Here is a 14,926-nt window from a genome sequence, read left to right on the forward strand (position 1 = left end):
AATCTTCCACCAGTTCAGGAGCTAGGATAGACTACTGCCCAGGTCAGGTAAATCATCTTATTTATTTGTAGGCTAAGGTGCCATTTTTGCCAACCTGTATGTTGGAGAAGAATAACCAAAACATTTCCCCCAGTGTTTCTTCTGATTGACTCTGTTTCCTTTCTTCTGGTCCTTCCGAAGTTCCTGCCTTACAAGCCTAGTTATTGACATGCAAGCCAGATACATTATGAAAAATGTACTGTTCTTATTAAGAAAAAAAAGGTGGGTAATCTGTTGTTTTAAAATATTTCATACAGTATTTCTACTCTTGCACATCTAAAAATCTATGCTGTTAAAGCTTATTGCACATTGCTGATGTTTTTTCATTCAGACCTCTTCTACTCTCAGCTTATTTATTTATTTATTTTTCTTGAGCATATTGCCCATTTCTTAATCTCATGGCAGGCATATCTGTTTCAAGCAGAAGTACATCTGCAGCCTCTCCTAGGGCATAGTGCCCTCTGAGTGAAGTCTTTAGCATTATGCTATTAATTAATTATTTAATTCATTAATTCATTTTTAAGAACCCAAAACATTATTCTAAAATGTCCAGATTTTAAAAAACTAATCTGATCATCTAAAGAGAATGACAGTTTCACACAAGGCCACCCTCTCTGCTATGTGCTCAAAGCACTTCTTAGTCCCTACTTCAGACAGGAAAGCATTAGGCAGTGTGTTAGCATGTTTTAAGCATATCGAAACAACTACAAAAAAATACCAGCATGGAATGTGCTACAGGAAGTAACTCATTAGAGGAAAAAAAATGGGAGCAGTGAAGAACGAGCTGATAACACAAGCAGTAAAAAACTCAATAAATTGTTTCAATCCCACCAATTGGAAACAATAAATTGTTTCAATCCCAAGATCCTCGTGCTGTATTGCAAGTACACATCCTAGAACTCTATATGCCTGCCAGAAAACCTGAGAAAACAGAATTACACAACTACACCTAAAAATGAGGGTATTAGTGAAGTGGGTTATAACAGAATACATGCCTGGAAGAAAAGCAAAGGGAGCTAAACTGGATGCATCTACAAATCTAGTTTATCTAAATTAAATGAGACCACTGTGGCCAGAGTTCTATGCAATATCAGTTGATGCAACTAAGCACTGCTCATCTATTTCAACAGGGTGGAACAGGAGCTTAACCTACCTGCTGAATAACTCCTTTCAGTACCTATTTAAAAAAAAACAGCAATTGCAAAACAACACAAAAAACCTTGCCTCCATGAAGTTCTAGATTTCAGCGTTTATTTAAATCCACCACTATGAAAGCAGTGATGCTACATTTAAAATTGTATCCACAGGATAAGAACTTTAAACTGTTCATTGAAAAAACATGGAAATAATTGAAAAGTTCATTCTCTTTATTAAGAAAGTCCAGGTAATGTCACAGTGAATTTTTGTGTGTGCAAGAGGAAATCTCTGCTATCTCTCATTCTTACAAGTTTAGGAAAAGCTTATCTTGGAATTTAATGGTCATTTAGTTTTGTTCTGGTAGACTAAAATAAATATAGAAATTAAAAAGACAAAATAGTATTTTACATTTTCTTTTACTCTAACCAAATTTGCAGTATTCATTGAAGTAGTTTGACAATGATGGACAAGGCAATAATAAAATAATAATAAAATAATAAAAATGTGTCATAACATATGAGGCTTTGCAAAATTTATTTTGTTATTGAGAATATTGTCTGCAGAGAAAAGCTGTATAGGAAAGGGTCTACTGAATGTCTACTTAGTAAAAATATTGCATTAGCCCTTAACACCATTTAATCCAATTGGAAACTGAGCAATTAAAAAAATGAGCTTAGATTATTGCACTTGCCTTTCCGATGTTTTTGGATTTAGAGGAGCACCTTTCATTTAGAAAAAGGTGTCTTCTTTAAAGTTTCTTCTTTATTTTGGGAAGAAAAACATGCAATAGGAAAGAATATTTTGTATGCAGAAAAATATTTATACTACTCCTCTGGTAATTTAATGCTGCTGTTATTACACTCTTTCCTTGATGACAGAAGAATTTCCTCAGATTGGCTGTTGGAATTCAGACAATGAGCCCCTGATATGTCAGTCATTTTCTTTAAACACATTAAATAATAAAAGACAAAGCGAAGGAGCAAAAATTAAAGCTTTTTTGGGGGGAGCCTTGAAGATGCTGATGCATGCATTTCCCTCTCCAGTCAACAAGCACTGCTTATGAGCTGAGAGAGGAGCCGGAGTTCCACCGTCTTTGCTGTGGTCTATCCCACACCTTGCACACCCTCTGTGCAGAGCTTGCTTATCTCTGGTTATTTTCCCTGCTCTTTTTAACTCTGCAGAGTCCAGTCACTATCTTTCCCTAAAGGGTTATAGCTGTAGCTTCAGAAAATCCTTTTTAGTCAGCTCTTTTAATAATGAATCACAATGTTCATCTTTAATAAGCAATGAAGAGAAACAATTCACATGGGGCAACATTCATCTACTGAAGAAGAAATACTGCAGACTACGCCCCATCAGCCCCTGATCCACTGGTATTAAGAATGACAGTAAAACTCCTCACATCTGAGTCCTCACACCTCACAAAAATTATGTTGTTCTAAAAGCATGGGACTTGTGGAGTTTGCATAATCTCACGAGTGCTTCTGGGGCTGGGGGGGAAGCCTTTACAAAACAATCAACACCACTTTCTGATTTGTTCAATTTTATTTTTTTTTTTTGTTTTTTTTAGAAATCTAACTTCTATCTTTCTTTTGTTCTTTGGAGATGCTCACAATTTATTCCCCCAGCAGCCATACATCTGGTTTGGAAATATAAATATTTTTCAACCGTAGCCCCTTCCTGTGAGCATGTGAAAAACAACTGCTAGGATACACAGCATGGTCACTTGAATCATATATACAAGAATTATACATACAACATATGTCTGCTAAGTGCAATGTCATACACTACACTACTGCTCAAGCATGTTGCAGTAGTAAGAACTGACCTAATTTCCAAGCTACTCACACAAAATCAAATGGTTATATCAAGCCATTACCATCTAATGCACTGCCATACTAGCCATGCTTTACCTGGCTACATGTTAATTTCAAAGCCAAACTATCAAACACTATGATGAAATGAGATAAATATTATAATGAATAAAACATTTTATAAAACGAAGTCTACAGGGAAAATAGTATATTGTTTAAAATTTCATTGTACAATCGAGTTAAGATGTTCCAAGAACAAAGAAGACTTTTCAGGTTAATGTAACCTGTTTTTTTTAATTTAATGTAACCTATTTTTCACCAAAAAGTTTATTCAAGGGATTTTGTTTTCCATCTACAAATACCTCTAAAACAGCTCCAGTGGGGCATATGACAGTAATGGTACTTCGCCTGCTGAGAATAAAAGCCCTCCACATTATATAATCCCAAATAATTTTTTCAAACAGAAAATAATTATTTCTTAGGAAAGCACATTTTAAAACACTTTTAAAAGCACCTTCAAAACCGTGAGACTTAGTTTGAACAAATTATTTTTAAAAATCTGAAAGTTCCACTGATGCTGTCTGCACTGCCAGTCTTTTAACTGATCCTATTGCCCTGTACAGCTTTTAGCAAAGCAAGATAATTTTTGTCCACCCACATATTGTTCCAGTTGCAAGTTGGTCAGAGTAGTATTGGATCTTCAGGTACTGCCTAGGGCTAGGTAACCCAAAGAACAGATAGCAGAGGGCTGCTCACAAAGGAACACGCCTTAGAAACAGACACCTTCTTCATCCCTGGAAGTTCAAAGCTTGGTAGACAAAGCAAATTGAAGCACAGATAATATCCACCTTCTCTTCCTTTTTTACCTCTTTCACAGACCTTTATGGGCAAACACACACCCTGAATAGAATACAGATGCACAATATTGGTACCCTCAGGTACTCACAGGGATTTTAAAGGCAGCATGCAAGGTAATTAATAGTAAAGTTGGGACTATTTCTAAATCAACTTTCCAACAACAGCGACCGCAGCCCTCCAGGCAGGTGCTCAGCGGCAGGCACCGGTTCTCGAACGCAAAGCGGGCTCTCAGCGTACCTTAAGGAGTCTGACAGAGGGGAGGAAGGCGGCATGGCACAGCTTCCGGATGGTCCAGTTGAGTGGCCGGGGTGCCTCGGTCTGGTTCATGACTGTCCACAAATCCCAGCGGGAGATCAGCCGCAGACCTGACAGCGCCTACCGCGGAAGCCGCCCTCCGGGGCGCGGGCATCCCCCGCTCGGTGCCGCAGGGCAGAGGCTGGGCTGGGCTGGGCTGGGCTGGGCTGGGCTGGGCTGCAGCCTCCCGCGCGGGGCCGGCAGTGCCCGCGCAGCCCAACGCGGCCCGAGCGAGGGAGGCGATCCGCCCGCGCGGGGCAGGCGGCTCCGGGCGGAGGGGCGCGCTCGGCAGGAGTACCGGGATGCAGCGCGAGCGGCCGCTCCCGCCCGCCGCCGGGAGCAGCAGGGCTGGCCGCGCTCGCCGCTGAGCCACCTGCCTCACTCGTGCGCCGCCCTGGGCCAGAAGCAGGGCAGAAGGAAGCGAATTTAAATAAAGCAAGGGAGGGGTACCTGCACTTTCTTTCCCAGAGCATTGCGAGGAGAGGGAAACCGACATGAGGGGAGGTGGGGCCAAGGCTCAGACAAGAGAGCGACTCAGACGGGGGTGAAATAAATTCGCTCTTCATTTACTGATACAATGGCCCTGGGAAGCGTTTAATTGATCTGGCACAGTATCGGTGTGCTAGTGGCAAGTGGCAGTGGTTAGAAGCAGTACTATAAAGTCACGAGTGCTAACATACGCATCCAGACAAAGCCAAACCAGTTCAGCCCTTTGAATATTAAATATGCGCACTAAATAATTCTATCAAAGACATGAAAACACATACATGAAGTAATATTGCTCGGTTAATTCAAATACGGCAAAATATGTTATGATGGAGATGTTCTTAACGGCAGGCAGCTCTCCAACCAACGTAGGAATACCTTTTCCCTTCCCCCCCGCCTCCCCCCCCCCCCCATTTCTTCTTTCCTCTCTCTCTCTCTCTCTCTCTTTTTTTTTTTTTATTTTTTTTTGGAAGGCCATGAAGATTACATGAAGGAAGAGTTAGGAACTGTAAAAGAAACAATCTATAAAGCAATGGTAATTTTTCATGTTGCCAGTAATAACCAGTTTTTACTCAGATTATGGATGAAAACACCTTCTTAAAGTTTACTTCTTCTCAGTAAAGTTCAAATTTCTCATAACTGAGTTTAGGAAATGCACATTCAATTTACTTAGCTAGGATTCATCAATCTGCCATTTTCACACATCTTTTTAATCCCCATAAAGCACATATATTTCACCTGTATTTATAATTTATTCTTAATATTGCATCTACATTCATCAGTAAAGCTGAATAATTGTCCAATGAGGTGCAAAGAGATGAAGACTACTGTTTCTTTTGAACATTGGCATACCAATCAGCTCCTCTTCGCTGTAGCCTCTCAGGAATTGTATAAAGGATCTTATTCAATGTTGGATTCAAAATTATTCTGTCCAGAATATAGTCCAAGAACAAAGTGCAAGACCAACTATGCACCAGAAGAGGTCACACTTGTTCCACCCCTCTTACATGGCAAAGTTCTAGACCCTCAAATGTACAGGGACTAGACCATGAGTTGTCTGTAGAATGGAGTGCGTAGGACACCAGGAGACATGACTTAGTGACAAAACTTGTGCAGATGTATTTCTAGTTGTGACTGAGCAGCTAGTTAAAATTATGTCTATTTAAATGCCTCTTGCTTGAGTTCTGAATGCATTTCTTTTAGGAAAGAAGGAAAAAAAACCCTTTCACTGTTAGTGAAATTAAACTTGAGTAAGTAAATATGAGTATCTGCAACTTCTTTTCCAAGGCTATATAAAGGAGATAAAATTAAACCGGTAGAAAAAAATTAATCCTGACTTAAAATAACATGCACCATGGAAGATGTATAGCATGGTAACTTTGTTCAGCTATAAAGGTAATCATATCCAATGATTAAGCTTTAGGGTTTCATAGTTCAAAGAAAGAAAAGAACTCAAATCAGAAACAAGAACTCAAGACCATGGCTTCCCCCTATCCCATACCCCCTCAAGTAATGCTGAGAATTTTTTCTACCTTTGAAGTCCAGGAAACAGTTTCCTGGGAAGGTACCATACTCATCATTAGCTTTTCCCTTTCACATCCACTTTGCATTAGGCATCTGTGATTAAAGAAAATGTTCAACCTGTGTGCTTGGCATAAAGAAGACAAAGGAGTCATAGCATACTGCTCTTCTTTTCAATGAGTAGAGTAATAACTCTCTGAAGATGCTAGAGAACTAAGCACAATGAAGAAACATAACAGATTGCTTTAATAAACTAATAATAGTGATCCCAATGTATCTTCTAGCTTCCAAAGAGCTTCCTGTCTTTGAGATGAATTCTATCATTGCCTTCTTCTGCAAACAGTACTTTAGGGATGATAGCTGTTATATGCTGCAGTGTTTAATATACACCAACCCTTATTCACTGTCTGGCTTTGTACCTTGCCTAATCATTTGTACTTGCACAGAGTGCAGGAATATGAACTTCTGTCAGTGGCAGTGAGGAAGCTCTGATGTACAGGATATTATCATGAGATAGGAGCTTGCCTTCCATCACAAAATCCTTGGTTGTCTTTGGGCAGACCATTTAAACTGCTTGTCCTTAAGGCCAAGCATTAATTAGTTTTATTTTTAATGTATGTCTCTTGCCTATAAGCAATACTGGAATGATTTTGAGGCTATTAAGTGTAAATACAAGGAAACGGAAGCAAGGAGATTTCTTTGCATTCCTAACATGCCCCACTTCTCTACCCCCATTTTTGGTAAGTATAGACGGTGAAGATTTGTAAAGTACAGAATGAAATTTTTAAAAGGTTCACTTTCTCCCCCCAGATTCTTACAACAATTATTAAAAATAGTAGTGAAACATTAGGAATATGATTGGTGGGGAGGCTATGTAGTTTGGGGACATTTTATCACTACAGTAAAAAAGTCAGAGTTTGAATCTCATATTTTGTTTGATAAAGCAAGTTCTCAGATCAGATCAGCTCCTACAATCTGAGGTCTATTAGAAGATGCAAAGATGTAGCAATCCCACTAGCATTTAAGACCTGTTAGATATAAGAGACAGAGCTGCCATTGTCATATTAAAACATTTTTTCCTTGAAGCATGTTCCCTACACCATCAGTATTCACATCTAGTTCTTTGTCTCTTGTGAAGGAGCACCTTTGGTACCACAGGAGACACAAGCAAATAGAAGACAGATTCCATTGCTTCCTGCAACACAAAAAGACTTCTTCTTAAACCTATTGTTCATGGAAAGCATTTTATGACCTGCTCTTTTTGGATTCTTGCAATCTAACAAGACAACAATTCTACACGTAGATACTGTAAAATTTAATATCTCTGGAAATGCTACAAAATGAAGTTTCTGAGAAACACATCAGCATCCAGACCACTCTTAGAACATCAGCAATGTCCAGCACTTTCAACCTGAGAGCAAAATTAAACAAAAAGGTATTAAACAAAAGCAAACCCCAACACTAATCTCCTATCCAGCCCAAGTAACAATTCCTTTATGAAATAAGAGATGCTGTGCAAATGAAAGGGCAGGACCAGTAAATGAGAGAGATGTATTGGTCAGCATGGTAGAAAATCTCTTCTATGTGGCCACTGCCTACCTGTGGAGAAACATCAGGCAGAAGAGTTTTCCCATGATATCACACCTGATTTCCCATGTAAGTCATGGAGCAGAATCATAAAATCATAGAATAGTTTGGTTTGAAAGGGACTTTTAAAAGTCATCTAGTGTAACATCCCTGCAATAAGAGGGACAACTTAAAGTATATTTGGTCAGAGTCCTGATCAACCTGACTTTGAGTGTTTCCTAAGCTTAGAATTAAACCATCTCTCTGGCAACCTCTGCCAGTATTTTACATCCCCTCATTCTAAAAAACTTCTTCCTTATATCTTGTATAGATCAATCTCCTTCAGCTTAAAAACCACTGCCCCTTTTCCCATCACAAGAGGTCATGACAAAATGTCTGTCCCCATCTTTCCTATAGGCACTGTCAGCTATGGGAGACTGTTGAGGGTCTCTCCAGAGCTTTCTCTTTTTCAGGCTGAATAACAGCAACTCTTCCCACCTTTTTTCACAGGAGAGGTGCTCCAGCCTAGTGATCATCTTTGTGGCCCTCCTCTGTCCTGGTGACCCCCAGAGCTGGACGTAAGACTTCAGGTGTGGTCTCAAGAGAGCAGAGCAGATGGGCAGAATCCCCTCCCCAGCTCTCCTGGCCATGCTGCTTAGGATGCAGCCCAGGACACCACTGTTTTTCTGGGCTGTGACTGCCCAGGGCAGCCTCTCATCCACCAGCACTACCAAGTCCTTTTTTTGCAGGGCTGCTCTTGATTTGCTCATCACCCAGCCTGCTTTGATTCTGAGGCTTTCTCTGACCCCTGTGTAAGGCCTTGTGCTTAGCCTTGCTAAACCTCCTGAGATTCCCATGGCCCTACTTCTCAAACTTGGCCAGGTCCCTCTGGATGGAACCCTGTCCTTCAAGTGTGTCCACTGCACCATTCAGCTCGGTGTCATTTGCAAACTCACTGAGAGTGCACTTGATCCTGCTGTCCATGTCATTGATGAAGACATAAAACAATCCTGCTGCCACCACAGACCCCTGGAGAACAATTCTTGTACAGATGTTGGTCAAAAAATTGACTATGACCCTCTAAATGTGACCATCCAGCCAACTCCCCAACCACTGAACAGTTCACCTATCAAATCCATATCTCTCAAATTTAGAGAGAAGGATTATGTGGGGATTTTGTCAAAGCCCTTAATACAATTTATGTAAGAAGAAAAACATCTTCAGAGTGTAGCTAGAGAGCCACTTTGCCAAGGCTTCCTTGCTCTTGGACCAAAGGGCTTGCACTTCCCAGTGGGATAGCAAATACCAGAAAAAAATAGAGCTATAATTGCATTTAGAAATAGAGCTACCTTTGCTTGCAGTGGCCACCATGGGTCCACTGCACAAACATGCTGATGTGGAGGTGCTAGTTCTTCATTTTGGCTACCTCCTAGGTTTGTGGAGGTAATGGTAGAATGGCAATAGAAATAGAAATAATTCAGAAGCTCTTGTTCCAAAGTTAATGTTATCAAATCCTTCCATTGGTATAATAAAGAATCAAAATTCACCTTGGTATTCAGGCGCTTTGCAGGGCTGTAAGTTAAAAAATTGTAAAGTACATCAATTAACATAAAGCATTCTATTCAACAATAAGGTATTTTTCACCATAGTCATATTCCAATTTATCTGTGTCTATTTCATGTGATTTCTCACAAAAATCAGAGGGTAGAAAGGTAAGTTTATGTTATAAGGTTTGGGTAAAATATACTTAATTTTGTGTCTGCCATAACTTCTTAGGGGACATGAATTTTATTGATTCATAACTTGACTGATAATTAAATTATAAAATTAATCCACTGCTCCCACATCTTTTGTCATTGCATGCCTGAGATATTTTTTCTGCTTTTGTCTCTGCCAAGATATTTCACAGGTCTTTTGCCACATGCTCATAATTCCCTCTTCCCCACATGGAAATACACATACCAATGTGTTGTCTGTCTACTTATTAAATATTAATTAAATAACTTGCTGTAGATGAAGACAATTCCATAGATAGTTTCAAGCATATATATGAACATTATTGTATGTAGCTATAAATCTTGTCTTCTGGCAACTCACTGAAAAGCCAAATTAAAGGGTATTATTTTCTTTCTTTTATCCCAAGTTTTATAGGGATGTGATGAATATTGAATATGATTATTTTATATGCCTACCACCTTGAGATTTTCTCTAACTGATCTGCATCTGGCTTTTGCCTGGAAAAACACCTAGCTGGGCTACAACAAGAGATCTCAGAGGTATCACAGCACACAGTACTGCAGAGAACCAGGGGAAGCAGACTTGTGAGAGTGCAGATGAACTGGGCAGCGCAGCACACCCACTGTGCCCCTGTCAGAAGTATTTTTCTAGACACCCTGTTTGATTGTTCCTAGTTCCAAAATACACAAGTGGAGGAGCCTCCAAGTCACACTATGGACTGAAAATGTAATTATGTACAGATAGGTCACAAGGAGCCTTCACCATTTTTTGTGGTTTGTGGTTTCTACAGCTACTGATAATTTGCACCAGTTTATCTTCAGCTGCTCTCTAAGTATCTGTAAATCTACCTACCGTTAAATATTAATGCCGTACCTTTGAATGGTGTATTAAACCAGAAATTCTGCTTTAGCTACAGGCTGAAGCCTTTTAGAGTTCATCTTTGAAGGAGAGTAATACACATAGGCATGTAACACTTATATTTTGGGACTAGAAATGTCAATGGTCGATTGTTATTTAGGTACAAATGCCACATTTTAAAATGCAAAATTGCAATCTATCTTAGTTCAAATAGAATTTAAATGTAGAAAAGTTTTTCTTTAACCTCTGCAGCATATGACAGAAATAAGGATGCTCAAACACTTAGATTTAGCTTATGCTAAAAGCTTCTTTCCATCTTAACCATCATGTTCTTATTTGCGTTGTTTAACTTTGTGTAAATACTTTCTCAATTTTGATCTATAACATAATCTTTATAATTTCCCCTTCAGATATCAAATTTACTAAGTTATTTTTGGTGTTGTGTTTTTTTCTCTTGATTATTTTGGTACAGAAAATGCAGAAAAAATATGATACTTCATGAGAGCAATTCACCCTGTTATGCCTTTCAATGAAGACCCTACAGAACAACTCATTTGTACTTCTGTACTTCTCTTCATTTGTCTCAGACAGATGCAGTATGCAGCAAGGGCAATTTCCTCACTTCAGCACAGGGTACGGCTGAACTGGCAAACAGTTTACTACCCTTTGAAAGAGGCAATTAATTACAAAAAAATCTCTAATGCCTTCTGCTATGGGGTTATAAAAAACCCCAAGATAACCAAATTATATTTTCCACAGGTACTGCATTTCTGCCTACCTCAACCCCACAACTTCTGTCTTCCTCCCAAAGGTGAAGAATCCTAGTGCAGACACCACATCCAATGATCAAACCTCCTGCAGCTACCTGGTTTAGATGCTTTGAGCACATTTAGTATTTCATAACTGACCCATCTTCTTTCCTGAACATTCCCTTTCACTATATTTTTATGATTTTCAACATGCATCAGTGCAGACAGCTAATCCTACATTGCCTTCAGTACTTTCCCCATCTATTCATTTAGCTGTGTACCACTACTCATACTGGTTTGAGAAACTGGCCACCAAGCCCTTATGGTGAAGGGTCTCTCTCTGTAAGCTGTTCAGTCACCAAAACTGAAAATACCACAGAGGGGCACCCTCACACTTGTGAGGAAGCACACCAGTGGCTGGTAGCCCAGAAAAGACACAGCAAGCAGCACCACAGAAGCAGCTTCAAGGAGGATTGCCAAAGCAGTGTAACACAAACATGTATAGCCCTACAACAGCAAAAGGACTTGCTAAAGAGCTAAAATTCTGCTTATTACACAGGTACTATGAATTAACTGACTGTATACTTGAACTTTCACTAGGAAATCCTTCACAGAAACTTAAGCCTCAATGGAAAAATAAAACTTGACTAGAGTTTTAAATAATTTTTCCATACACATTTTGAGCAGCAATGTCTTCTACTAGGCAATGGGAGGACAATTTATAGAGCTAGTGATCCTTTGCATCTCCTGAGAAATTTGTGATTTTCTTGCACAGAATAACACAAGGAATTGTGTAACACTGAGCTCCTAATGAAATTAAACAAATGAGGAATGACAAAATCTGGACAAAAATACTACAACAAGCACTATTATTCAAAACCACACTTATCTTCTCAAATAGATACAAATTACTCCAGTGGTCTACTTTAAAATACACTTTCAAGCTGATAACTTTAATTTGGTCTATTGTCAGCACTTTGTAGATTTTGTTTTGATTTATTTCTAAAGTGACATACCAAGTCTACATATATTCTTTCTATATCTTGGACTCACGAACACCTGCAATTTGACACTTACATTTCCCCTGGAACAATTATAGGCACATCTGGACAGCAACAGACTTTGGATGGTGTTTTCCATGTAGTCTGTTGCAATTATTATATATTTGTATACAGTGTCAATGTTGGGAAGAAACCAAAGCTTGGGGGCTTTTGGACTGGTCACTGATCAAAGCTGTAGGAAGAGTAGTCAATGCCTCTAGAGACAGTAATCTAGTTAACTAGTCAGAAGCAATAGATGGGTGACACAAAGAGTGCCAGATGAGAGCAACAGTAAAAAACACATCAGTTGTATCAAATAAGCTGTAGTCTCAGCTTGCATTCGTCTAACAATTTCCTGAGGCTGATTTTAGTTTTAAATCCCTTTTGTTGTTATAGGATTTGGACCCTTTTCCTGCTTAGATGTAATGTATAGGTAGTTCCATCCTCAAAAGAAACAACAGACACTTAAAACACCAGAAACTAGATCTTCATTGCTACCTTTACACTGAATAACACTTGTTTCACAGTTTATAGCAAAATTAAATTAGTCTATATGAAAAGCCATCACTCATAGACCAAAAATCTGCCCAAAATTTGTTAATTTTAATGTCAATTTTTAGGTTGGTTGTGAAACCCCATACTAACCGAATAGCAACAACAATCCTTTTTTCATGCACTTCTAAACTCTTAAACCACACAGCAGCATCAAAGTGGAACATAAAACTGCTCTGCAGAAGAATCTTTTTTTTGGGGTTGGGGTTTTTTTGGGGTTTTTTTTGGTACAGCACAACTATAGTACTACTCATGACAGACTACCTATCAGTTTATGTAAGGAGACAAGTTGCCCATACTTCTTCACTTCTCCAAAGAAAATATATGTAACTATTAGGACAGACAAGCAGATTCCATGGAAACAGGAAAAAAAGCAAAAGAAAATGGAAGATGATTATTTTTTATAAGTGTCACTCAGTTATGCAACTGGTCTTTGCAATAGCCTTTAAATGAGCATTGTCTAACACTGCATTGTGTTCATGGCTCCCCTATCACTACTATAACATTCTAGACACTTACACCAATACTTAATGGACAGATTCCACTGGCGATATAAAGCTGCTGAAGGCTTTTCTGGAGGAGTTTTTTGGCTTACCTAGCAAGACTTTGTCAAGTCAATGTCCCCCTTGTAGACTGTTATGTAATATTCAATAGGCACAACGTGTTTATTATTTTTAAAGCGCCCTGTTGCTTGAGTCCCATAATTTGTACTTCACTAATTCTACTGATACTTACACATCCTTATTAATAACATTTTCAAATCACATGCCAAGATAACACATGCATATTGTATTTTAGGCTCTTCAGTACTAGAAGCTAAAAAATATATGTTGAGAAACAGCAATTTCCTAATGTAGTAATGCCATAGTCTGTTTTATCAAACAATGGTTATCCTGACAACCTTAACTCATAACAGATTCTCTTCAGTACTGTGGGATTTCACCTGCTCTTTCATGTTTTTAGCACTTTCTTAATATACTAGGTAAGAAATTTCAGCTGTGTGATTTATGGTTTAGTCCCAGAAGGCAAACAGATTCTTCCTGTGCTGTTGGCACTAAGCTTGATGCCTCTACTATGTTACATATAAAGTATCTGTTATACTGAGGACATAAGTAATTTTTCAGAATTATAACAAAGACTTTCTGATTCATCTGTGGCTATGATTTAAATATCATTTCAATACAGTAGTTAAGGTGGTTTAGAAGAGAAGAATCTGAACACTGTTGAAACTGGACAGACATACACAAGTTCTTAGGAGAAAAACTACCTGGAAAATAATAATAAACACATGTTTTTAATGTCTTTGATAACCATTTTTCAAAATTACTTGATGTCTAGTATAATCTTCCAAGAAGTCAGCACTTGGGATTATATTTTCATATGTGGAATTTTTAGGAAATTTTTAGTTAAGGGTATTTCTGTGAAAAGTACTGCACAAATGCTAAATACAATCTGGTTTTCTACCAAAATTCATGCAACAAGCCAGAGATATGAACATTTATGCACTCTTGGAAAAAAATGTGATACTTTAGATAATTCATAAGATTTTCTGTTTATTCTATGGAAATCCTCAATTTATCCCCTTTAATGGCTTGTGGTCTTTTTGGGATTGGTGGTTTTTTAGTATTGTTTTGTTTTGGTTTTTTTGGCTTTTTATTTCAGTGGGAGTGTTTTACTTTATATTAATACACATAAAGTTTCAGACCTCTGAACTAGCATTACCTCTATTTTCTATTTATCAAACTCTAGACAAAATGTGTTAAAATAATAATTTGTTTAGTACACTTTTATGACTATGAATTGCTATGCTATGAATATCAATCTATTTTTCCTTATAAATTATTGTTTTCTTTTCTCATTTTTTTTTATCACAGGCTTATACATTTGTCTTTTAAAATTACCAGTAACAGAAAATTATTTATGAGTGCATTGCCCCTTGCACTAGTGATGCAGCAGAGAAGAGGAAGCAAAATGGAAAATGTAATACCAGAAGGTATCTCCTGACTTGAAAGTTCCATTCATTATTTAGGTTATCCAGCCATATGTCATAATTATTGTATGTATTTTAACTAATACGAGAGAAAAATGGCAGCTGAATGTTGTTCAGTCTTGAAAGTGCTACTTAACGTTGTGCTAGATTAAAAACTCAAATTTTCTAACTGCTGGTAAGCAATATATGAATTCCATTTCAGGCATACTAGGTACAGAGCAGGGGTAACACAGGTGAGAAAAAGCCCTTTATCAGCCATTTTGACATCCACAAAAACCTTCTTAT

General features: G+C 38.3%; 1 protein-coding gene across 7 annotated transcripts in view; it reads right to left on the minus strand.

Annotated features, from left to right (window-relative positions):
* Nucleotides 1–14,926, minus strand: part of TRPM3 (transient receptor potential cation channel subfamily M member 3) — a 406,874-nt gene that overhangs the window by 262,388 nt on the left and 129,560 nt on the right. Inside the window, exon 1 of one of the 7 annotated variants that reach the window (XM_021541495.4) lies at nt 4,086–4,354. The exons of 2 other annotated variants lie outside the window; for them this stretch is intronic. In XM_021541495.4, coding sequence (XP_021397170.2) covers nt 4,086–4,175 — 90 coding nt within the window. In that variant the 5' untranslated portion in view covers nt 4,176–4,354. Of the gene's footprint in view, nt 1–4,085; nt 4,355–14,926 lie in introns of those variants that run through there. 4 more of the 7 variants (XM_077790275.2, XM_021541498.4, XM_021541500.4 and 1 more) reach the window with 4 other exon arrangements.

This window comes from Lonchura striata, chromosome Z, assembly GCF_050655825.1.
Source record: "Lonchura striata isolate lonStrDom1 chromosome Z, ASM5065582v1, whole genome shotgun sequence".
In the NCBI taxonomy this organism is placed as follows: domain Eukaryota; kingdom Metazoa; phylum Chordata; class Aves; order Passeriformes; family Estrildidae; genus Lonchura; species Lonchura striata.